The sequence below is a fragment of the Sarcophilus harrisii genome, chromosome 2 (assembly GCF_902635505.1).
Source record: "Sarcophilus harrisii chromosome 2, mSarHar1.11, whole genome shotgun sequence".
NCBI classification, from domain to species: Eukaryota; Metazoa; Chordata; class Mammalia; order Dasyuromorphia; family Dasyuridae; genus Sarcophilus; species Sarcophilus harrisii.
The window spans coordinates 426,715,878-426,742,841 of record NC_045427.1 but is presented as its reverse complement, the minus strand read 5'-3'; the positions used below and the strand labels follow the sequence as shown (position 1 = coordinate 426,742,841).

The 26,964-nt window shown below is 36.3% G+C and overlaps 1 protein-coding gene across 7 annotated transcripts in view; it reads right to left on the bottom strand.

Moving 5' to 3' along the window:
- Positions 1-497: 497 nt before the first annotated feature.
- Positions 498-26,964, bottom strand: part of ZHX3 (zinc fingers and homeoboxes 3) — a 150,004-nt gene continuing 123,537 nt past the window's right edge. For all 7 annotated transcript variants that reach the window (XM_031954012.1, XM_031954015.1, XM_031954011.1 and 4 more), the window contains 2 exons: positions 9,903-12,931; positions 498-2,514 (listed from right to left, as the gene is read on the bottom strand). In XM_031954012.1, the coding sequence (XP_031809872.1) occupies positions 2,504-2,514; positions 9,903-12,780 (2,889 nt within the window). In that variant the 5' untranslated portion in view covers positions 12,781-12,931 and the 3' untranslated portion in view covers positions 498-2,503. The remainder of the gene's footprint in view (positions 2,515-9,902; positions 12,932-26,964) is intronic.

Genomic DNA, 26,964 nt, shown 5'->3' with positions numbered 1-26,964 from the left:
AAAGAACCAAAAAACATCCTCCAGTAAAAACTCTATAGTTAATACATGAAGAAACTATGGGAGTGATCATATTTCAAGGGTTGTCTTCACTTTGGAAGTGAGATTCCTGAGTGGGATACTTCAACAATGGCCTTCTCTTTGCCTCTCCCCCAGTCACGTTCAATGTACAAATACATTCATTTCTAATGCATGAGTTTTTTTCCCCTTAATATCTAGGTTATTCATTTACTAAATGCACATAGCATGTACATTTTGCAGGGTAATAGCAAATATTTGTACTGTATATGTACATATATAAATTAACCTGCATGTATATAAACACTAGAGAAAAGTCATTATTTGTTCTCTGCAGGAAGCTACTACTCACACATCCATGCTCTTGACATAATATCCAACACAATCCATCAGTGTCATACCAATGTCATGTCCATCACAGTGTGTATAATGACAGAATTCAAGTCTGGGTAAAATTGCCAGATTATTTTTTTCAAGAAAAATTAGGCTCTGGAAGAAATAGTATGAAGGCCTCTGGATTCTAAAGAAAGAGTTCTTCAAGACCACAGAATAAAACATCCCTTGTCTCCAGAAAAGGCACCTGTCTGCTATAAGCCAATTTAATGCTGTGGCTTGTAACATGTGCTCCCAAAGTGTTCATGTAGGATAGTAAGGGTTTGTAAAGGGAGAGCATGCTTGACTTCTGCTAAAGAGCCACAGTTCATGCCCCTCAATTTCCAACATAATTCATTTTAAGCTTTTACTTGCCTGTCTTCAACTGACTGCACCGCATAGTCCCAGACATTTATCTTCAGGTTTTCCTGTTCTTTTGTGTTTTACTCTAGACCTGAAGTCCTATCACCTAATCTCCCTCACTCTTCCCTAAAGAGCTGGCAGTCATTCTCAATGGCGTTCTACAGTAGTTACCATTAGATTTGGCATCAGACTACTTCACTCCAGGTTCCCTTCTGCTAACTGTGTGACTTTAGGCAAATCACTTTAACTCTTGTGGCTTTAATCTTATCTGTAAAATAAGAGAACTGAATGATTTCTGAGTTTCTTTCTAACTCTGACATTGCAAGTTAGTCTTGCTAGCTAATTAAGATGCTTTCCAGTCTTTCCACTCATACCATGGAAATTACTACTTACATTAGAAGATCTTTATGTGAATAAAAAAGATGGTACATTCAAATAATTGTTCCACATTTCAAAAGGCATCATTTCCAAAAATGTCAAAGTTTCATGGAAGGCAAAAATGACAAGCTAGAGATTAAAATTAAATAAACCATATTAGCTTACAAGTTAAGGGGAACATTTAAAAAATTGATAATTATTTCTGACCTTTTTAAATCTTGTGCATTCACTGAGAGAGGACTAGTAGAACTCATGATTACAATAAAAAGATAACTTTTATGATTTTATTGGGAAGCCTCATACAACCGATTTTAAATTGAGGGTCACTTTCAACTCAAATAACTAAGAAAGTTAATCTCTTCTCATTCTCCGTTTCCTTACTGGTAAAGTGGTGATCATGTTTGCCACATTTTTCCTCCCCTTGTATGAGGATTTAGAAATCAACATTTATAAAGTGCTTTGAAATCCTCAAGTGAAAGGTGCTGTGTGTAGTGGCTTTGTGCTTTTGTTTATAGATTTTTGTCTTTTTTTTTCTCTAATACTGGAACATTTCTAACTTGTAGTAGGCATTTGAATACATATACCAGATTCAAAATCAAACACATCTTCATTTACTCCAATGATGGAAAAATAGTTAATTATCTAATCTAGAATTTTTCAGAAAAAGGAAAGTAAAAAATGTGTGTGTTTTTTTTTTTTTTTTTAAACCTGGGGGGAAATGGCTATTCAGCTATTACTTCAGACAAGAAAACTGGTGCTTAAAGACTTGCTGGTCAGAGATTGCTTAACAAAGCAGAATTATTTTCAGAAAGGGGTCCACAGAAAGGATTTCAGATAAAGTCTTAAATATATTGATGACACGCTCTCTAGATTCAATGCATTGTACCCTGATAAAAGACAGAGTGGAGTAAATATAGTGATATCAACCTTCAGAGAACAGACACTAAACACAGAGAGAAAAAGGAAATGCATTGTTTTGCTAATCAGAAGTTTCTATGTAATGAACATGTTTATAATTTGATGTTTTATTAAATGTGTATAGGCAGATGTATATGTTAAAAAAGTTGGTTCTGTTGTACATGAATAAGAAATCTGAAATATTTTATGCACTGGAAGGCAAAGAAGAGGTCCTATATTGCGGGAGAAAGAATCTGACATGAACCCTGCTCTCCAGCTCAGCATCTCATCCTAAGTTGGCTGTGAAGAGCTCTGGTGTGACCAGTGAGTTCCCAACAGCTTCTCCCCAGTGTGCTTGGGTAAAAGTCTCACAGCAGCAGGCACTGAAACTGGCCCCTGCAGCAGAGGTTCAGATCTGACCCATTCCATTTGACATCTTCCCATATTTGGCAGATCCTTCATAGCAGTCAGTTTAAATTCAATCTGCTTCTGGAAAAAGAAAAAAAAAAGATATATAAAATACATTTTATAACAGACTTCAAACATGTACATGTGAAAGTTTGAGCTTTCATAAATAAATTTTATTTATTTATTTGAAATATTAATTTATTGAAAATTACATTTTCAATGTAATTCCACATTCGTAAGTTAAGAGCTTTTTGGAAGCCTCACTTCCAGGTTCAGCTCAATTTTAGCCTGAGGGAGGAGAGCTGCTAGAGCTGCTAGTTGGCTAAAATTCCAACATAGCAATCAGAATAGTTACAAGAAGCCTTCTTTGGCCTGATGACCATAGGCCCCTGGGCAGGGTACCTATGTCATGTTGTACCCTTCAGAACACTCCTCTAAGATGAGCAAGCAGTCTAATTTTCTACCCAGATTTTTATTGCAGCCTTCATCTTTGTTTCACAATTTTTAGCCCTGAACGTGAAGTAAACACAAGAGCCTTTAAAAAAAACACATACACAGACCTTGGTATCTTCTTCACTGACCTTGACTGAAAAAGCATTCCCCAAACAGGCTTTTTAACAGCTTATGGTGATTAACGATAATCGTAACATTCTTTTTATGTTATTTGCCCTGGCCTATGGCAGCCATTTGGTGTCTGTGATACCCTCAAAAAAAGGATCATTAAAGTGTAACACCTCTTTTTCCCCACCTCCACCCCCTGAAATGCCGCAAATCCCTTGTCATCCCACTGTTCTTTCTTGACTACAATAGAATCAAGATGATTAGGAAATAGATCTGTAGATCACAGAAGCTCCTGTCATTTGGAAAATGTATAGAGGAAGGCCCACCAAAGCCAAGTCAGATCTCAAGGTCACACAGGTAATAAAGATCAGAGATGAGATTTGAATCTACATCCTCTCATTCCAAAGCCAGTGCTCTTTTCTGTATACCACACTGCCTTCCAAGTAGTAAAAGCTGTGAAGATACCAACAAATGCATTACAAATACAGGTAATATTCTTTTAGTTTGTGGGATGACAATAAAAACATGTTTTTCATTTCCTCATGTGTTGAAAGCTGAGGTGTTCATACTTGGAATCAGAAAAATATAGGAAAAAAATAGAACTACAAAGGACCTGAAAGGTCACTTTTTTCCAATATCAAGTTGGACTTGAAATTGCAAGGGAAACTTGGAATATTTTAGAGCAAATCTGTCAGGTGAAAAGAGAAAAGTCCTCCTCTGCCAGGTTAACAGTTTTAAGACTTGAGGTTTAAAAAAAAATAATCATTTAACACAATGTCCTTTTATGTTGACTCACCAGTATTAGTACCACAATTAAGCACATTCACTATAACCACATCAAAGGTTTACATAAAAAGTTGTCTATGTAGAAAAGTTATTGAGCATTATTTACTCACCCCACAAGGGGAAACTGGCAAAAACTCAAGCTATTATAAGAAGATGAAATACATTTACTGTGACTAACAACACTGGAAAGGCTACATTATTACAGTAATATTAATTATCATTTATTTTGCAGCAACCTTATGAAAAGACTGTGATTCAAGTATAAACGTCGTGTAACATCATATTTAGGCCATACAACAAAAGCATGCTACTTTGATTAGGAAAGCAAAGTATTCACAGTGATTATTCATTATCTTTCTTATGCTAATAATCATGATTGTGAAACAAGTCTTCCTCTTCTCTCGAGGGGTGGTTGGTGATAGCTGTAAAATGAGGTATGCTTTGACTGACAACCAATATAAGAGTGTCCCAAAAGTCTGAATGCAATTTTAAGTACTTTTGGAATTATATATATATATATATATTTGTTCGTTTGGATTAGCTAAACACTTTAAGAGCAGTTTTCTTCTATTTCTTGCATTATAATGTTCAAATTTTTTGACTGGTCTTCTGGGAAACCTATAATCCTGCAGCTCAGTGGCACATTGGATAAAAGTGCAGGGTCTGGAGTTAGAAAAGACTGGACTTAAGATCAAGATTCAGATACTTACTAGCTGTGTGACCCCGAACAAGTCACTTAACTGTTGTCACTTTCCCTAACTATAAAAACAACTATAAAAGCATCTTCCTCACAGAATTATTGTGAGGATCAAACAATATTTACAAAACACTTAGCATAGTACCTGGCTCATAGAAGGTACTCATACCTTGTTTGCTGCTTCGCCTCTCCCCTTGTCTACTAATCCTATCTTGAAGATTAATGTTTTGCTTGAATGGAAATAATTGTGTGTGTGTGTGTGTGTAAAATGTGGGGTTTTTGGCTTTTTTTCCAGATAAACTTTCACTTTAATGTATTTGCATTCCCACTCAATTACTCTTTTGTTTCTGTGGTAAGACTTACCAAGTTTCTCTTCTGCCAATTATTTCTATTCTGCAGACATTCTGCTTTCACAATTCTTATTTCTCTTTAAATCATTCAGAAACATCCTGCTGTGGTTCCATGCTCTCTTGGAAATCTCCTGGATCCTCTGCCTTTTCATGTATTGATTAATTTTTCTTTGCTTCAAAAACTTTATTCATAGATATCTGGACGTTTTTATGTGATCTAGAAACCATACTCCCTTCCGTAATTAATATCTTTTCTGTGTGTTTTTTTCTGCTAATGCTCAAAGTTTTTAACTGAAGTTTTCTTTTAAAATTTTTGGTAATTTCAGTCTTCTTTTTTTATATTTCCCTATGGATCACTTTCTGCCTCTCTCCTTTGATAAAGTATCCTTAAAGGCTGACCTAAAGGTTGTCTCAGCTTCCTCCTACTTGGACACTTCACAAGCCTTAGTTTCTACCCTCAAGTGACTTCTGAAGGGGACAGAAGTGGCTCCAGATGGATGCTGGACTCCTCCATTCAGGTTAACAGAGTGCTACATAGCTACATACACATGTCCTGGCCTACTTCCCTTCGTTCCTAGGTTTTCTTGCAGAATTCTGTTGCAGTATAGACATTTGTCTCCCTTCTTCCCTGCCAGAGTAAAATTCTGCTATTTGGTTTTCCTTAGTACTGGGAGAAGGGGAGGGGAAGGTTGAGTTTCGTTACCAGCCCAGGAATCAGCTAGTGCTTCCAAGTAAGTTAAAGGACCCCGGTACAAGAATAAATAATCAACTTCTACATTATGGGGGAGTGGAACAGAAAGTGCTGAGTAAGCATGTTGTGTGTTAAAGATTATCTTTTCAGTGAGGTTTTACCTCATTGGGATTCTTTGTGTCCCATAGTCTAGAGAGCGCTGAGATTTCTTGACTTTTTATTATGATTCCTATTTTGGACAAGTTTGAAAGGTTATAAAGTTTGGGGAAAATGTCTAGTTTGTGATCTAGGAGTAGGCTATACTCATTTGTCATAAGAAAGGATTCCATGGGGGCAACAGTCATTGGGAAATGTCACAGATGTAAGAAAGAAAAGAAAAAAAAAAAGCATCGATAAAATATATAATTTAAAAAGGTTTCAAAAAAAGTTTTAGGACTAGATCATGATTTTAAAAAAACCTTTGGGCATTTGAAAAACTCAGATAACTGAATCTCATGAATAGAATAATATACAAAGGAATCAGGTAGACCTGGGTTTAAATTCTTCCTCTGATATTTACTTCTTCTCTGACCCTGTTCAAGTGAACTTATTTTTCATCTCAGTTTCCTCATTTATTCCCATAAAATGGAGGTTAAAAATAGCATTTTACCTCACTGGGCTTTTGTGAAGATTAAATGAGATAATATATGTATAATTATTTTACAGACTTTAAAATGTAAGCTATTATTCACAGAATTATATAGACTTAAAGCTAGAAATGACTTTAGAGGTGATCTAATCCAACCCCTTCATTTTATAGAAGAGGACTCTTAAATCCCATAGAAGCTGTATTCCTTCAATCATTTTTCAACTGTGCTCTGTTCTTCATGACCCCATTTGGGGTTTTCCTGGCAGAGATATGTAGTTTGCTGTTTTCTTCTACAAATCATTTCGCAGATGAGGAAATTGAGGAAGACAGGGAGAAATGACCTGCCCAGAGTCATACAGGTAGTAAGTACTTGAGACCAGACCTCAGGAAGGTGAGTCTACCTGACTCTACGCCTGTTACTCTAATCCATTGTACCACCTAGCTATCCTCCAGAGAAGTTAAATAAATTTGTACAGTGTCCCAAAGTCATATATGTAGCAAACATCAGAGGTACAAATTTGAACTCCGGGTACTCTGAATCTAAAGCAAGTGATTTTTCTAGTATAGCATATTATACTTAAAGAATAATCTTTATGCATGTAAAACAACTTAGAACAAAGCTGAGTTGATCAAGTGGAAGGAGGGAGTATTGTTTAAAAGAAAAGAAAACTTTTTTGATTACATAAAAGAAAATCTCACAACTTCCTGGGGGGAATGAGAACAGTTTAGTCAATTGTTTCTGGATTTTTGGATGATGAATACAGAATTAATAGATAGGTGTCAGACTTCCTTCCCTAAGATTAATAAGGTAGTCAGTTCTTTCTACAAGAGATATACTTTTGAAAAAGATGTAAATATTAGGGTCCTAGAAGAGGCTCACTCAAACACTCAGAATGTGGGTACCTTAAGCTCAGAAGTAGATTCATTTTTGTTCTTGTATTTCCAGTAGCTAGCTTGGTTCCCAGAACAGAGTTGATGCTTAATAAATGCTTGTTTGGAAGCCAAGGAGCTGGACCATTTCATTGTTCAAAAATGCCAACAGCACAGTTTCTGACTTTAAGAATAATTTCAGTTGAATTAAAGTGGTTTTCTCTTCTTCCCGAGAAAAGAAAGCCAGAGTTATATTAAGTAGCAAAGATAGCTAAAATTTAGAGGGAAGAAGAATCTAAATTTGTGAATTGGAATTTATAGCACTTTAAATTTCCTCCCTCCCTCCCTGCCTTACTTTCTATAGTAATAGTATCTATTTTTTAAAAACATTTTTAAAAAACCATTTTGCATGTTACAATCTACTTTGGCATTTTGCTAAAAGCCCGTAAATCTTTCCTCAGAATGGCATTTATAAAAGCATAAAATAAATACCTAAGGTTTCAAAGGAAATTAGTTATGTTAAAATAAAGTTACAAAAATATTAAAAACTAAGTACAAAAACCAAGTAACTCAAGTTAAGGATCCCTGGTGTAAGGAGAAATAATCAGACTCTGTAGCCTGTCTTGTAAATCTGAGGCTACACAGTAAGACCAAATATTACAACTTCAGATTATCAACTTTCACCTATGAAGAAAAAAAAAATTTGGTTGGTGAAAGCCCATGTTATTCTGGCTCTCTAAGGTTTTGACATACTTTCTCCTTCTTCCACAAACATGCATTCCCCACACCTGAAAGGCAATCTCTCATTTCCTTATTTTCTTAGGTATCACTTAAAATCCTTATCTTCTTTCTCTTCAGCTCAGGAGATTTTTTTTTTTTTTTCTCAGTCTCCCTCTTGTCATTTTCCTAGAGGATTAAGTCTCTCCCTTATCCCATCACACCTCACCCTAAACAATACTTTTCTAGGTAGTGTATATTAAACCATCATTGCCCTACCTCATTCCACTACAATCATGTTATGAGACTTAAACCAGATTTATTACAAGAGAAATGAACCTGCATGTTGAACCCAAAGGATTCCCTGTCTTTTCAGAAGTTTACATTTTTATAACAGTGGGACAAAGGAAGGAGGGGATACAGGCAATAGTTGTAACATGGGAGGAGGGACCTATACAGCTAAGGTGAGGGAAAAAACAAAAGAGTACTTCCCCTTCTCTTTTTCCTTTCCCCCAGCTCCAGGGAAGAGTATTCTCCTGGGAAACAGCTACACTATAAAAGGCAGGCTTATATCTAAAGGACCCCAACTGTACAAGCATTATCCCAGCCTGGTACAGACTGGCTGGTGCCTATCTTGCCTCTTAAAGACACACAGGGAATCCAGCTTGGGATGTAACCACAAATTATTTCAGCTCAGGGGGAGCTTCAGTTATCCTTGACACAGTTAGGGCCTCTTGTATACTTTGGGTCTACCATATCTGGAAAATACAGTAATTAACTAAAAAAAATCCCAACAAATTCAGAGGACCCGGACCCCTTAACAAGCTCTCTGAGGGCAAGTTTTTAATCTTTGTATCACTAGCACCTAGCACAGAATTACACATGATAGACATTTAACAAATGTTCTTTGAACTGAATTTTTGACAAGAGATGACATTAGAAGGAAAATATGCCACACAAAATTATCCATGTGGTAATGTCACATAGAGAAAGCACAGAAAACAAATTCACAGCTCATCTCAAAATCTTACTAGGCTTTCACCAAATCTTTCACTAGAATTAATAATCTACAGGTGAATGGGCTCATCATATTTTCACCTCCTCTTGGACATTTCTTAATATATGTGTTACAAATAGTAAATCAAATGAAAGCCTTAAATATGGGGAAAAAGATCCCAGACAAAGACCTAGAGAATCCATCAAATGCATAATTAAGGCCTGGATACCTTAGAGATGTTTGTTTCTTCAACTGTTTGTTTGTTTTTTTAAATAACGTAGGTCCCTCCAAAATAATCTTTAAACAATTGGTGTCAAACTCAATTAGAACCAATCTGAGTATGCTATCTACTTACTTAGAAAATATCTATGTTACAACATATTTGTATTTTTATTAATTTCGTTAAAGATTCCCTAATGACATCTTAATTTTGTTTGAGCACCAGGCTATTAGTTTGATATTTCTACTTTAAAAGAGAACCTATATAGTTCCACAAAAAAGCATGACATTCAAAATAGAGAATCTAAACACCTATACTCTTCTCAAAGATACTAAATGATTTTTCCATCATCAACATTCCTAAAAGTTTGAGGGAGGGCAACAGAAAAGGCAGTCCATACTTTTTTGTTAAAACTTATTATATCTTATATAAAGGCAATTAAAAGTCTTTTTCCCTTACTCATTACTCTTAAATTGTTGGGCTTTTAAAAATCCCCTCTCTTCTCCTTCCTCCCATCATCACTTAAAAAAAACAAACAAATTCCAAACCAAAACCCAATATGAAGGCATATGTACTTCTCTACCTCAGCACCATATCTCAAGAACTTCTGGAGCTACTTACTATTCACAAGTACACTTTTTAGTTCAGGTAACCAAGTTCTAGGGCAGTTGGAGAGGCCACCTTAGCTAAGCACATTAAGTTCTTGCCCCAGCACTAATACATTCCTATAAAGGACCGGCTTTTTCTCCCTCTTCTAGCATTACATAAACTCATCCTCATGACTGCTGTCTCCTTCTCATTGTGCCACCAGACGTTCCATGGAAAATCAACAGTCATCAGACTTGTACTAGTATTGATGACCAGATCACAATAATTGAGAAGAGTAATCTAGATAGAAGCTTGGTAAGCTTAGGCTCTCCACTGCAGACAGGGACATGCTGTGATTCCTTACCTAGCTGGATTCCAGCTTGAGGGCTCAGTGTATCAAAAGGTTCTGAACTGATCTCCTGGCCACTGGGCTCCCAGCACTCACTATTCTCAGACACTTCTGAATAGGTGTCACATGTTCCTTTGTGATTTCCTGCTTGTTCTCCAGTACTGGAATACTGGTCCTCACTGCAAGTGTCAGATACAGCTCGGGTTTCCTCACCCATTTTTTCAGCAAACCACAATTTAACTTGTTGTGAGCTCATCTGAGTTTTGTCACATAGGCCCTGAAGATCATCTTCATACAGCGTTTTGTGGGTTTTATAATAATCCTGAAGAAGCTCTCTATTGCTTGGGCTGATGACCAATAGACCAGGGGGGAAATTACCATGCTTATAATCCTCATACCACTTCAGCTGTCCATTTTTAAGTGCATATCTGCTGTCTCCAAACCAGCGCACGACCTCTGCCCTGGGCAGGCCAGACTGGGAGACAAGACCATCGTATTCCTGATTTGTTGGCCACTGGGTTTGGACAAACAGCTGCCTGAGCAAGTGCCTTTGCTGGGCAGTCTTTTTATAATTCACTTTGTTCTTGGGTTGTTCCAGGGATTTGCTCAAACCCTGCTCATCCTCGTGGTCATTAGTACTCAGTCCTACTGATTCGTTTCTGCCATTGGCCTCTGTCACTCTCAGATTCTTGAGATTGATTTTGATGGGGCTGACTTTCCGTTCCACTCGAGGATGGTCACTACCAGTAGCCTCTGAAGAGCCATTTTCATTTGAAGCCCTCCACTCATCAGCGGGATCCTCTTCACCGCAATCTTCTTCAGCTTCTTCCTCCTCCTGAGAAGCTGCTTCTTCAGATTTTTTGTTCTCTTCTGCAGACTTTTTTTTCCGCCGCTCTGAAAACCAGCTATCAATTTCTCTTCTGGTCATTTTGGTTTCACTTCTCAGTCGGTCTACTTCTTCCTCAAGGGGAAGAGGATTTTGTGCAAAACTGCTTTCCAAGGCTCTGAGCTGTTCTGGGGCTCTCTCCTTATATTTTGTTGGGGTGAAATCTGGTGTCTGATGCCAGGATTGCCGTTTGGCTGAGTGATGAATTCCTGGTGTTGCTGCTGTTGTCACACAGGCTAAGTCAGGTGCTTTGGGTGATAGAGTGAAGGTAACATCAGGTGTGGAATCCATAATCATAGAACTACTATCTCCGGGTAACATGCTCCGAGTACCTTTCAGATTTCTGCAATGATATCTTCGATCACTGAACCATTTTCGAACCTCCCTTGTAGTGAGGCCTGTAATTTTGGTCAAGTGCTCTACTTCACCTTGTCCAGGGAACTGATTCCTACAAAAGCTACCTTTCAAAGCTGATAGCTGTTCATGAGATTTTTTATTTTTGTAGATGCTAGAATCTAGGAAAGCTTGGGAAGTTATAGTTGGGCATGCAGTGAGCAGAGACTGAGCAGCATTTACCACCTTCACGGTGGATGCAGTATTTGAGCAAACAGTGTTATGTGGTGCAACAGCTGGCTGCTTGGGAACAGAGGTAACTGCTAAGGTGAGAGAGGAACTTGACCCCTGTAGCCCATTGGCCATTATTGGCTGAGTAACCAGTAATCCGCCTGTACCTTCTGGTTGCCCTGTAACAACATGACCGGGTAAGGCAGCCTGAATGAGATGTTGGACGTTGCCAGCATTGGCAACCAAAGGAGTATTTAAAACTGTGATTGTAGGCTGAGGTACTGACTGGATAACTGTGTTAAACATCTTTTTCCTTGCATCTTCTATCTCCTCAGGGGACCAACTGATACCTTGCTTCAATCTTTGGGCAGTAAACCAAATTTTTAGTTGTTCTTCAGGGTATTTGGTCACAACAGTCAAGTAGCAAAGCTCAGCTTTGGTGGGGTAAGGAAACTTATGGAAAGAGTTTTTCAGGAAGCTATTTGAGTCCATGGCTGCATTGTATGTTGGAATGCTGCTCAATGGAATCATCACTTTGGGAAGTGACTTAGATGTAGGCAGTGGCTGGTGGTGATGGTGTTGTGTATGCACTTGGGGCTGCTGTTGAATAGATAGAAACTGAGCTATGCCAGCAGGTAAAACAGGCACGGTTCCAATTAGCGGGCCATTGGCAACATGTGAAGTTTTCACAGGGTTACTGGTTGCCTGGCTGACTGGAACAGATCCATTGGTGAAAGAATGGTCACTCTCTTTCATCTCAGTTTCACCAACTGACTGACTGAGTAAGTTCTCTCCAGATGGCTGATTTAATAAATTCTCTCCAACAGATGGATTTGGCAAGTTCTCCTTCAGTGTGTGAATTTTTTTGGCTTCAGCTTTCCCTTTCATTATCTTCATAATTGGAGTTTTAGTAATGATAATTTCAGCTTGTCCATCTATCCCTTCTTCATAGGACTCCCCTGAAAGGTCGTGACTGCTGGTGCTATCAGAGATGATTTGCTCTATAGTTAAATGATTGTCCTGTTTGGCCACATTCCAAATGAAGCTGATTTCACCAGTATGACATTTGCCATTGTGGAGTGAAAGTCCTTCAGAGGTTTTTGCCATAAAATTGCATTCAATACATACAAAAGAGGGGTCTTTATTAAAGTCTGTGTGTTCTGAGTTCATATGCCCCATAAATTGATTCATGTCTTGAGACCCAAAATCACAATATTTACATATGTAAGAATCACCATCAAAAGTACTTCGATGCCCATTAGATAGTGTTCCATTATTATTATTGTTGTTGTTAACAGCATCATTAACAGTAGAAGTTTCAGGAGGTAACTCTTGCTGAGTTCCTTCGTTAAAACCTTCAACAGGGTCTGCTTCTGTTTCCTGTAACACCACAGTTTTTACTGGTATCATGCAAGGGGTAGTAGATTTCCGTTTGCTGGCCATTGCTAGAGTCTGTTCAGGTGATCAAAGCTTGAAAGCTCTTCTCAGCAAGGGCTTCACAGTCCAAATTCCAGCTAATCCATGAGGTTCAAAGAAGTATTCTCCAAGAGCTGAATCTCAATTGGCTGAAGAGTGTACATTTTCCCTTTTAAACCTAAAGAGGAAGAAAACAAGCAGTTAACTTATTTAAAAGCATTTAATTCAAAGATGTAGTATAGATTCTTGAATGTACTCTACAATCTGGTTCCAGTTTCCTTGACATTTTCAAAGGAAATTAGTTAAGCAGCAGTTTGGATATGACGGTTCTGCCAATTCCTCACTTGGGAGGAAGACTGGATCTGGAATTAAAGGGTTTAGATTAATTTTCCAGATCTGCTGCTACTTCTCTGACTAATCATATGCCAATCACTTGACATCTCATTTCTTAATCTATAAAATGAGGAGGCCGGACCACCTTTAAGGTACCTTCAAGCTCTAAATCTATGATCTATTTAGTGCTGCAGCACAATATGCACAAGAGTATCTAGAAATCTATTATTTCAGTTTATTTGACTGGAACAACTGTTTTTCATGTTGCACCTACAAGCAGGAAACGACTCAGTGAAAAAAAATTCTCTATATTTGAATTAATTACAGCCATATGAGCATAGAAATAAGATTCTAGTCTAATTCTGGCTCAAAAAATTTAGAGCAATAAACATTCATCTTTATGTATTTTTTTCTTAATAATAGGTTTTTATTTTCAAAATATACGCAAAGATAGTTTTCAGCATTTATCCATGCAAAACCTTGTGTTCCAAATTTTCTCCCTCTCTTCCTCCTCCCCATCCCCTAGTCAGCAAGTAGTGAGGTATGTTAGACATGAGCAGTTCTTCTCTATATATTTCCACATTTATCATGCTGCACAAGAAAAATCAGATCAAAAAGGGGAAAATGCAAAAAGAAAAAAGCAAGCAAACAACAAAAAAGGTGAAAATACTATGTTGTGATCCACACTCAGTCGTCACAGTCCTCTCTCTGAATGCAGATGACTCTCTCCATTACAGGTCTATTGGAACTGGCCTGAATCACTTCATTGTTGAAAAGAGCCACCCATCAAAATTGATCATCACATCATCTTATTGTTGTTGTGTGCAATATTCTCTTGGTTCTACTCTCTTCACTTACCATCAGTTCATATAAGTCTCTCCAGGCCTTTCTGAAATCATCCTGCTGATCACTTCTTATAGAACAATAATATTCCATAACGTTCCTATATCATAACTTATTCAGTCATTCCCCAAATGAGTTTCCAGTTATTTGCTACTACAAAAACAGCTTGAATAGGTAACTCTTGGAGCTTATTCTTGTTCCTCTGGGGTTGATTGAGGACTCAGTTGCCCCTAAAGATCCCCAAATCACCAGGCTATTCCTCAATCTTTTCCATTAAAGAATCTCTTTTCCATATAAAAGAATAAAAAGAAAACTCAAAACAAAAAGGCCACAATATTAAAGGAATCTCACATAATTTTGGTGTTATTTGTTGTTATTCCTCCTGTCTCTATCAATTTTAATTCATGTTGCATGTTCCTTTAGGTCTGAGAGAATTATAAAATCTTTTATTCAGTTCTTAGCCATTTTTACATTGAAATATATCCAAACTTGGAAAGATACAGGTTTAGTTGCTAGAGATATATGACAAATGTATAATGATTCTTGGCAACATGTCTTCACAATTGATGAAAATTTATTACATTACTATATTAAGTTACTATATATGCTAGGACTGGGGAAACAAAATTGAGAAAATCCCTCCCCCTTTGTGGAGATTACATTTTACTGGGGGTGGGGGAATTCAGCACTTTCTCAGATAGGTAGAGATTACATATAAAATAAATAAAAATGCAAAGTTAGGGGGAAATAACAACTGGGGGCATCTTAATTAAAAATATACCACATGATGGACACTCAATAAATAGCTATTTAATTGAATGGCCTGATGAAGGATCATCTGATCTTCTATTAGGGACTAGCTACCCTTTCATCATCTTATTATTAACATTAATTTTTAAAGAAAAACTAGCCTGAACTTGAATTTATACATCTCATATAATCTTTTTCTTTAGCATACATTTATCATTAGGCTTTTCCCCAAATTCTGATTCACATGAATACAGAACAGCAATACTAATACATTTATCCAGTGTTCAGAGTTTCAGCAACCTTAATGCCCTTTGAACAGTTATAAACATAAAATAAGTTCCAAAGACATAGAATCCACATCTATGATGCTATGAATAAGAGAACAATATAGAGGAAATCAATTTAAGAACAAGCCAATCTTAAACACTCCCAGTAACCCTGAAAAAATCCTTATTTCCACATAATACAAAAAGGGCTTATAATGATGGCCCCAAATCACTAAGAAAAGATTAAATTATGTTTCAGTATTATTTTACTAAAGGAGGGAAGTGTAGTATATACAAGGTGTGCCTATAAAGATAACAAAGTGGTCTTTCCTCTTTTAAAAAGTGTGTAAGTTGGACAAAGAGGGTCGGCTTCTAGTTCTAAATCAATACTCCTAAGAATATGCACATATTCAAATGATGATGATTCTTAAAAAGAGTTACTCTGACCAGCTGTGCCTTCACTCAAATGATGCTGCCATTGCTCAAAATACTTGGGGAGACAACTTTTTGGAATGGCCATCAGCAACTATAGCATAAACAAATATGCATGCATACCCTTTGATCCAGCACTAAGTCTATATTGCAAGGAGATCATAAAAAAGGGAAAAGGACCTATATGTACAAAAATATTTATAGAAGCTCTTTTTGTGGTGGCACAAAATTGGACATTAAAGGGATGCCCATTGATTGGGAAATGACTGAAAAAGTTGTGGTACCTAAAATGTAAAAGAATATTATTATTCTGTAAGAAATGATGAGCAGCAGCTTTTAGAAAAACCTGGAAAGATTTACAGGAACTAATGTTGAGTAAAATGAGCAGAACCAGGAGAACACTGTACACATTAACAGCCGAACTGCGTGATGATCAGCTATGATAGATTTAGCTCTTCTCAGCAATATATTGAACTAAGACAATTTCCAAAGACATGAAAAAAAAAAATGCTAGAGAAAGAACTATTCACTATGAATACAGACAGAAGCATACTATTTTCAACTTTTAAAAATTGGTTTTTCCTTTTTCATAGTTTTTCCTTTTGTTCTGATTCTATTTTCACAATATGACTAATACATTTAATATGATTGCAGAAGTATTGCCTATATCAGTTGCTTGCTGACTTCTTTGAAGGGAAAAGGGAAGTAAGGGAGGAAAAAAATTTGGAACTCAAAATCCCCCAAAAATGAATGTTAAAACTATATTTACATGTAATTGGAAAAAAAAATACTGTTAGTGCAAAAATAAAAAAAGAATGTTGGTATATTTGCATACTTGAAGTCAGACTTTAGTTTTGGAAACAACTAAGTCATTCAAAGCCAAGACTGGCAAATAAACTGTGATCAAGTTCCGTAATAAACATCATTTTAAAAAGATAGTGTTGCTATAAAATACCAAAAATAATTTCCTTACATGGCTTATAAACTAATGCTGAAGACAATTTCCAAAAATGTTTAGCGCAAAGATTTTATTCCACCATCCCCATCCAGCTGCCTTTTTTTTTTGGTCCCAGGGACATATTTGCTTTAATAGTTAACAACTTATATTGGGTGTTCTAGAGTATAAATCTGGGTCTGGTTATCTGATTCTGAGTGCCTTTTTTCGGCACTATCTGGTCTGGGTACCTTTTGGGCACATCTAGGTGATTAGGCACAACTTGGTTCTGGATATATTTTTATATCTGGGCATTCTCTGTGAAGGCAGAGAAATGCGCCAAATTGGGAATGAAAGCCTAAAAAGCTCCATTTGGATTCTGGGAGGGAAGAATCTCCAGCTGAAACACACTTCCCTCAGGGCTATTCCTGGGGGAAAAGCCCCTAGTGTCTGTGTTAAATGTTTTGTTTAATGTTGTAATTGCAGTCTGTGTCTGTGTGATTTGTATTCTGTGTGAATTGTCTGTGTGAATTTTGTTAGTTAAAGAGCTCTACTAAAGGTTTAAGAACAATGATTTAGAATTGGTTATTTCAATGATGCAAATGTGTTTAGCATAAGCTTGATTTGGGCCGGGCAGGGCAAATAAAACCTCTAAAGGAATTTCTTAACCTATTGTCAAAAGGGTTTATGCTAATTGCTTTTAAAAAGTGGGGGAAAGGTTTTGGAGAACTGGTTTAAACCCAAGTGGAAAAAAAAGTATCATTTTTGGCAGTTTTAAAATGGTGGGAAATAATTTTACTGTTTGTCTGTGCAGGCTAGATTTGGTTATCTTGAGTATAAGATCTTAAGAACAATGGCTTGTTAAAGCGAAATTCTGTTAAATTACCTGAAAGATGTCACGTGCCTCTAATTAGGTAAAGTATGTTTCTGAAATATATTGGGTAATTTATAAACATCAATGAGTTATGCTTTTCTGGACATGTGTGAGTTTTATGGAATTATTTAGCTATTCACTTAATTGTGAATCTTAAAAGTTTTGAAGGGAAAGGATAGGAGAATTAAGATGATTTAAGAGAGAAGGGGAAAAAAGTATTGGGAAGGTAATTGGGAGGAGAGAGAGGTGAGGTGGGTGAGGGAGAAACAGGAAAAGAAGATTAAACCCACCTTCTTCCACCCCCTCCCCCCACTGCTTTCTGCTACTTGAGCAATGGAGCATCTAATTAGAAAAATTGTTGGGATTTGTTTAAAGCATGTAGCAAGAGGGAAAGAGGAAGTTAAATAGAGGGTCAGGAAGCATGATGGAGTTACAAGAAAAGCCACGTGGAATTGGGGAGGAGGGGAGGTGGGAAGAGCAGAAGGTCAGCCTTGGAAAGAGCCTTGTCAAGGTGTTATTTAATTCCCTCCACCCCTCCAAAGTATGTTCCAGCTACTCTGCAGAGGCTTGGCTTTGGCAAGTGATTTTAAGAGACAGGCCTACTTTTAAGTTAATTGAATATTTGTTTCTTTAGATATATAATGGTTTCCTTGGTTAAGGGATATGGTCATAAATGTGATCTATAATTTGGTAGGGTTATTTCTAAAAGTTTAATTGATATTTTTAAGAATCTTTCAGATTCTTTTATGTGGTTTTAGGATATTCTGTATAAGTTTAATTGATTATATTGGATCATCCTAAGGTTATTTAAAGGACCTCTGAAAATAAGATTTTTTTTTCCCTTTGTCCTTTTGGAAATGTTTCCGTTATGGACAATATGTAGTAGTTTGAGATATTTTTAAAGCAAAATGATTTGTATAATGTTCAACTTATATAACTATCTACTTGGGTATGAAAGATGTGAACTTACTGAGACAAATTTCTTACTGTTACCAATATAAGATCATGGTAAATACCTGTTTAGGATTTATCTGAAACTTTAGTTAATAGGATTTGTTATGGGAGGTAAAATTTCTTGGCCTTGTAGTTAATATTATTTGGGAGTTTTAAAGCTTCATTGGGACAATTACTGGATTATGTTATAGTCATGTCCCTGCATTTTTTTCCTCCTGTGACTAATTTCTATGATCAGAGCAATAGTAACAACAATTAATGCAATTCAATCATGTCATACCTTACTGTTTCCAATTTGGTTATATGTAATCATTATATCCTAAATACTTAGGCAAATGAGTCTTTACCCTGGTCATCAATCTGTTACTGGATATTTGCATCTGTGGATATTCAAGTTTTTTTTAAAGGTTTCTAAATAATGTGAGGACAATTCACAGTGGTCTGTGAAACCTAACTGCTGTTTTATTTATTGGGACTATGTTTGCCTGTCCTGTGAGGAAAGCTCATCTCTTTACATAGGAGCTGCTGGCTAGTCTATACTAGCCTCTCCACCTTTTGCAGCAGTCTTATCAACCAAGTCTTTCTATCTCAGACTGTTCTAATCTTTATTTGTTAGATTTGTGTTTTTTGTTCTAGATTTTTGTCAAATTACAGCTCTAATTGACCTGCTTCTGGGATCGTTCTCAGCACCCCACACCCAGCCCCTGCTTGGACTGAGAGTCTGACCCTTATCAGAACGAAGCAGTTTTGAATGAGAGCACTTTTGAATGAGGGCACTTTCCGCCTTCCATGGACTGATGTGGGGATTTGGGAATGGCTGATGAAGGACTGTTAAATCCTGACTGAGTCATCTATTATTGTGTGTTTAATGGAACGGAAATTGTTAAACTTGTGTAACTATTGCTATTATGTTTGTGGGATTTTTTTAGGAAATCCTTTTGTACTAGTCTGTTTTACTTCACTCTCAGAATTTATATATGGGATGGTTATTTGATAATTTATTTGCTTTTCTTTGGATGATTCCATTTGCCTAAACAAAAAAGGAGAAGATATAGGGAATTAGGGAAACTGGTGGATTTTTCTCAAAATACCTGAAATGGGAACCCCTAGTTTTTTGTTCACTTTGCCTCAGGCATTTCTGTCATTGTGTCCCTTACCACTGAAGCCTTCTAGCAGTCCTTTTTTCCTTTTAAAAACCTATTGGGATGTGACTGCTGGTTACGTTTTAGCTTTGAAACCCCTTGTTCTGTTGCAGTTGCCCTGGCAGACTTGGTTTGGGGGCCTGTTTTTTTTTTTTTTTTGTTTGTTTGTTTGTTTTTGTTTTGTCTTGTTTTTTTTTAAGTTTTTTATTTACAAGACCTATGCATGGATAATTTTTCAGCATTGACCCTTGCAAAACCTTCTGTTCCAACTTTCCCTCTCCTTTCCCCCCTCACCCCCTAGATGGCAGGTAGACTAATACATGTTAAATATGTTAAAGTATATGTTAAATACAATATATGTATACATATTTATACAGTTATCTTGCTGCACAAGAAAAATCAGATTTAGAAATGAGGTAAAAATAACCTGAGAAGGAAAACAAAAATGCAAGCATACAATAACAGAAGGCATAGAAATGCTATGTAGTGGTTCACACTCATTTCCCAGAGTTCTCTCTCTGGGTGTAGCTGGTTCTCTTCATTACTGAACAATCGGAACTGATTTAGTTCATCTCATTTTTGAAGAGAGGCAAGTCCATCAGAACTGATCATCATATAGTATTGTTGCTGAAGTGTATAATGAGCTCCTGGTTCTGCTCGTTTCACTCAGCATCAGTTCATGTCTCTACAAGCCTCTCTGTATTCATCCTGCTGGTCATTTCTTATACAAAAATAATATTCCATAGCATTCATATACCACAATTTATTCAGCCATTCTCCAACTGATGGACATCTCTTCAATTTCCAGTTTCTGGCCACTACAAAAAGGGCTGCCACAAATATTCTTGCACATACAGGTCCCTTTCTCTCCTTTAAAATCTATTTGGGATATAAGCCCAGTAGTAATACTGCTGGATCAAAGGGTATGCACAGTTTGATAACTTTTTGAGCATAGTTCCAGATTGCTCTCCAGAATGGCTGGATGTGTTCACTGTTTCACCAACAATGAGTCGGTGTAACAATTTTCCCACATACTCTCCAACATTCATCATTATTTTTTCCTGTCATCTTAGCCAATGTCAGAGGTGTGTAGTGGTATCTCAGAGCTGTCTTAATTTGCATTTCTCTGATCAATAATGATTTGAAGCATCGTTTCATATGGCTACAAATGATTTCAATTTCTTCATCAGAAAATTGTCTGTTCATATCCTTTGACCATTTATCAATTGGAGACTGGCTTGATTTCTTGTAAATCAGAATCAACTCTCTATATATTTTGGAAATGAGGCCTTTATCAGAACCTTTGATTGTAAAAATGTTTTCCCAGTTTGTTGCTTCCCTTCTAATCTTGTTTGCATTAGTTTTGTTTGTACAAAGGCTTTTTAATTTGATATAATCAAAATTTTCTATTTTGTTATCAATAATGATCTCTAGTTCTTCTTTGGTCACAAATTCTTTCCTCTTCCACAGGTCTGAGAGGTAAACTAACCTATGTTCTTCTAATTTGTTTATAATCTCATTCCTTATGCCTAGAACATGAACCCATTTTGACCTTATCTTGATGTACAGTGTTAAGTGTGGGTCAATGCCTGGTTTCTGTTTTGGGCCTATTTTTTTTAGGAAATCTCCAAGATACAGACATCTGTCTTAGGACTGGCAGTCTCTCTGATCTATTTCTCCAGTCTTGTAACCCCAAGGACTTTGCAGTTTAATATCAGGCCTCTAAAAAGTTCAGTGTTTGCCTGCCTTGATAGTTTAATTGTGCATGCTGATACCCTGTTCAGAAATCCAGATCCTTCCTGGATCCTGGTAGCGGAGTTTCCCAACCTGTCTGTTCTCCCAGGAGGGACGATGGAGCCACTTTCAGTCCCATTTTTCCCCCTGAAGTCTATCAGACAGAGACATGCTTTGCCATTTCTTCCCCTCATAGTAGGGCTAGGGCTGGCACCACCTTAGCACCACAGCCCTTCTGACCAGCAGTTCTGGGTATGTTGAGTCAAGTTAAATGACCACAGGTCTAACATAGTGAATTGTCTATCTCAAACTGGATTCCCTGGCTGAGATGGTGCCCCAACTGCAGAGGGCCTGAAATGCTTGCAACATGAACTCTGGGGTTGTCAGGGAGAGACTTGTCCTTGTTATAAGTCCTTGCATTTTTCTAGGATTAGTCAGTTATGCTGCTAAGACCTTCAAAGTATCTAGAAATAGGTAATTCGATGACTTGAATATTTAGAAGAGAGAATGTGGAATGTTGTACCACAGTTCCCTTTTATTGTCCTGCCTCAGTTTCCCAGAATTGTTCTGCCTTAAATCCCCCTGGTTGCAACCCTGCTCCTGATCATGAGTACTGATATAATTTAGGGCTAGTTACTCGAAGATTATAAATTGTAAATGTGTAAATTCAAGATAAGGGGGAGTTCAGACTTCCTGGCTCCTAACTCCTCCTAAGTCATCAGAATGTCCAGTGCATCCCTTATAAGCCCTGTCAGAATCAGATTGATAGTCCCTTTCTGCTCTCAGTGCTCTGACTTCACCCCTGCCTAGGTCTACCCCCTGGTAGTTTGGAGCCATGTGCATGCATATATATATATATATGCATATATATATATATATATATATATATATATATATATATATATATATATATGTATGTCATTGAGAACTCACATTCGCTGCTAGATTTTTGGAGACAACAGTCTCATTCAGCCATGGATCCATTTGGTCCCAACACAATCTCAAATAAAATATTAAAAACTCTCTAATCTCTATCTTGCCTCAGTTTCTCCAGCATTACATTTCAAATCAATTATATTCTTTCAAAAAATTAAAAAAAATTTACTTTGTAAAATTGGCCTTTGTAAAATTTCTTATACAAATTACCCAAACAGAAGAATACATAAAATAGGCAATAAAACTATTATGGTCTTGTGATAAAGAGAGTCATTCACATCCAGAGAGAAGACTAGAAAATGAGGCTGGTTCACAACACAGCATTTTCACTCTTTTTGTTGTTGTTTGCTTGCATTTTATATTTTTTTTCATTTTTTCCTGTGCAGCAAGATAATTATATAAATATATATGCACATATTGGATTTAACATATTTCTACCATGTTTAACATATATTGGATTACTTGCTACTGATGTAAATTGTGTCCCTTTTAATCTGTCGGGGGGAAGAGTCATAAAGGAAGCTTTGGGGGAAGGTTGATTTGGGGGTCTCAAAACCTCCCAACCTCTAGCATACCCTTCTGTCCATAAGGGAAACCCCCAAGATAATTAATCTCATCCATTTCTAATTTAATTGAATATCAGTCTCTCAGATTCATCCAGAGATTGGCCACCACCACCTACCTCGGGGCCATAGATCAAAGAAGCTCTAGATCTCAGAAGGCTAATAATAAAAGATGACTCTGAACCCCGAAGCTTTGCTAAATGCCCTTTTGGACTTAGCTCACTGATGAAGATATTTTCTTCTCAATGTAAACTCATCTTTGCTAAATTCCTAATCAGGAGTTTGCCAGCTATGAAAGCTGTCTTCTTAGTGTACTGTTTTCTTAGGGTAAATAAACCCATCGTTTGCCACAAATCTTGTGTCTATATTTATTGGGGTTTGCAAATTCTTTCACAAAACCTGCCATCCACCAAAGGGATCCCATTGCTGTTAGGGGATCTCTTACCTTCAATTCTTATACCTCAGCACTACCTAGGGGAGGGGGGAGGGGAAGGAAAAGGGAAATTGCAACACAAGGTTTTACAAGGGTTAATGTTGAAAAATTATCCATACTTATGTTTTGAAAATAAAAAGCTTTAATTTAAAAAAATCTATATATATACACACACACACACACAATAATAAAAGGGAGTAAGACAATCTTCAGGAACCAATTAAATCATCTGAAAGTAAATATGCACCTCATATGAAAAAAAAAATGACTGAGAACTACTTGGTAATGAAGAGCCCCCAAAGCTATTACTCACTTGAACTCCATTAACATTCCTCCATTTTTCCTTGTTATTATTTACCTGTTTAGAAAATAGCTGGAAGTAGGGCACCATTTTTCAAACTTGGAAGTCAATATGAATAAAGAAAAGTCAGGAAGCTAAGAAAACAAAACAGGCCTGCTGCTAACCCTTAACCAGCACATCTGGCAGAATCCCCCCAATAAGTAGAAGTATAATTTGAAGCTGGCAAGAAAATGCCTAATCTCATCTATAATTTTAAAACTTGTTCAAGCTGATTGGGATAAATTCATTAAGAGGGATGTGTGTATAAGGAGGAAATCCTAATATGGGTGCAAAATTTTCTAATATTCTAACTGCTATGGTTAAAAAAAATAAAAAACTTTTTAAAGTATTGATCAGGCACTAACTTTATATTAATACAGGAAAAGTCAAAACAACAAAAGCACAATCATTTCTTTGATTAAAGAATCAAACACTGATATATAATGCAAGGATTACAATGCTACACTATTTTGGCTTACTGGGAAGTTTCTGTAACCAACTGGACACTGTTATAGTGCAACCATGATAGAACAAAGATACCATAATCCTATGATGTAAGGAGAGGCAATGCATTATGTGTTTTCTATCTATAACAGGAGAACTACTCTGTTTTCAGGAATTAAATGCATGACTGATGTCAGTCAAGTCTGGACAAATTTATAACAAAAAAGATCAAAGAGGTAAATGTGTTAGGGGCTTTAGAATTTTATTTTTAGAGAAGTCAGGGAAAATAGTTGTAAGCAATTTTAATTTCCAATGATCTTTCCAACCACATAGCCTTAGTTTGCCAAGTGTTGGATAATTTCAAGCCTATAAGACAACAGGAGAACAGTGCTGCAATAGATAAAGTTGGCCTATGAGTCTGGAAAACTTGAGCTCAAGTGGTGCCTCTAAGGGATAATGAATATATGACTTTGGATAAATTATTTACCTGGTTCTCAGAGCATCAACAATGATTTTAGACTATAAATTATATAACATATACTGAACGATATTGATGGAGTTTCTTCACTTAAGAATTCCTTATGTGAATGAAATATCAGATGTATATCAAACAGAGTGATTATCTGGGAGATGAAAGACACTCTATTTCTGCACTAAAGATAGCACTATGGGTTCTCAATAGCTTTGTTCATTTGAGATTTGCTATTCATCTACTTTCCATGGTTTTTTCCCATTCAAGTTTTGTATCTGTCAAAACTCAGATAAAAATAATGTAGCCAAATGTAATTAATTTAAAGGAGCTACTTAAACTTGAATATTAAAGTCAGTAGCATCTATTTAAAACCATCAGTAAGCACCATCTGTAATGGGGATAAACTCATTCCCAATAAAATTCCCAATAAGATCAGGGGTAAAACAAGGTTGCCCACTATCACCATTACTACTCAATATTGTATTAGAAATGCTAGCCTCAGCAATAAGAGATGAAAAAGAAATTAAAGGAATTAGAGTAGATAATGAGGAAACTAAATTATCACTCTTTAAGGATGATATGATGGTACATTTAGAGAATACCAGAGAATCAACCTAAAAAGCTACTAGAAATAATCCACAGCTCAGCCCTCTTTGTAGTGGCCAGAAACTAGAAAATGAGTGGATGCCCATCAATTGGAGAATGGCTGAATAAATTGTGGTATAGGAATATTATGGAATATTATTGTTTTGTAAGAAATGACCAGCAGGATGATTTCAGAAAGGTCTGGAGAGAGTTATCTGAACTGATGCTGAGTGAAATGAGCAGGACCAGGAGATCATTATATACTTCAACAACAATACTACATGATGATCAATTCTGATGGACATGGCCCTCTTCAACAACCAAATCAGTTCCAATAGAGCACTAATGAATTGAACCAGCTACACCCAGCGAAAGAACTCTGGGAGATAACTATGGACTACTACATAGAATTCCCAATCCCTCTATTTTTGTCTGCCTGCATTTTTTATTTCCTTGACAGGCTAATTTTATACTATTTCAAAGTCCGATTCTTTTTGTACAGCAAAATAACTGTATGGACATGTATACATATATTGTATTTAACTTATATTTTAACATATTTAGCATGTATTGGTAACCTGCCATGTTGGGGAAGGGATGGAGGGAAGGAGGGGAAAAGTTGGAACAAAAGATTTTGCAATTGTCAATGCTGAAAAATTACCCATGCATATATCTTGTAAATAAAAAGTTATAATAAAAAAAGTTGTTTCTAAAAAAAAAAGAAGAAAAAATAGTCAAAAAAAAAAAAGAAAAGAAATAATCCACAACTTTAGCAAAGTTGCAGGATACAAAATAAATCCACATAAATCATCAGCATTTCTATACATCACTAACAACATGCAACAGCAAGAGATACAAAGAGAAATTCCATTTAAAATAACTGTTGACAGTATAAAAATATTTGGGAATTTATCTGCCAAGGGGAAGTCGGGAACTATATGAGCAAAACTACAAAACACTTTCCACACAAATAGACAGATCTAAACAACTGGAAAAATATTAAGTGCTCTTGGATAGGTTGAGCAAATATAATAAAGATGACAATATTACCTAAACTAATTTATTTACTTAGTGCTATGCCAATCAAACTCCCAAGAAACTATTTTACTGACCTAGAAAAAATAACAACAAAATTCATCTGGAAGAACAAAAGATCAAGAATTTCAAAGGAACTAATGAAAAAAAAATCAAATGAAGATGGCCTAGCTGTACCAGATCTAAAATTATATTATAAAGCAGCAGTCATCAAAACCATTTGGTATTGGTTAAGAAATAGACTAGTTGATCAGTGGTGTAGGTTAGATTCATAGGACAAAATAGTCAATAACTATAGTAATCTAGTGTTTGACAAACTCAAAGACCCCAGCATTAAGGATAAGAATTCACTATTTGACAAAAACTGCTGGGAAAATTGGAAACTAGTATGGCAGAAACCAGGCATTGACCCACACTTAACACTGTATATCAAGATAAGGTCAAAATGGGTTTATGATTTAGACATAAAGAATGATACTATAAACAAATTAGAAGAACATAGGATAGTTTATTTCTCAGATCTGTGGAGGAGGAATTTGTGATCAAAAAACTACTAAAGATCATTATTGATCACAAAATAGATAATTTTGATTATATTAAGTTAAAAAGGTTTTGTACAAACAAAACTAATGTAGACAAAATTAGAAGGGAAACAATATACTGGGAAAACATTTTTACATTCAAAGGTTCTGATAAAGGCCTCATTTCCAAAACAGAAAGAGAATTGACTCAAATTGATAAGAAATCAAGCCATTCTCCAATTGATAAATGGTCAAAGGATATGAACAATTTTCAGACGAAGAAATTGAAGCTATTTCTAGTCATATGAAAAGGTGCTCCCAATCACTGTTGATCAGAGAAATGCAAATTAAGAAAACTCTGAGATACCACTACACACCTGTCAGATTGGCTAAGATGACAGGAAAAGATAATGACGAATGTTGGAGGGGATGTGGGAAAACTGGGACACTGACTCATTATTGGTGGAGTTGTGAATGGATCCAACTATTCTGGAGAGCAATTTGGAACTATGCTCAGAGTTATCAAACTGTGCATACCCTTTGATCCAGCAGTGTGGACTTATATCCTAAAGAGATCTTAAAGGAGAGAAAGGGACCTGTATATGCAAAAATGTTTGTGG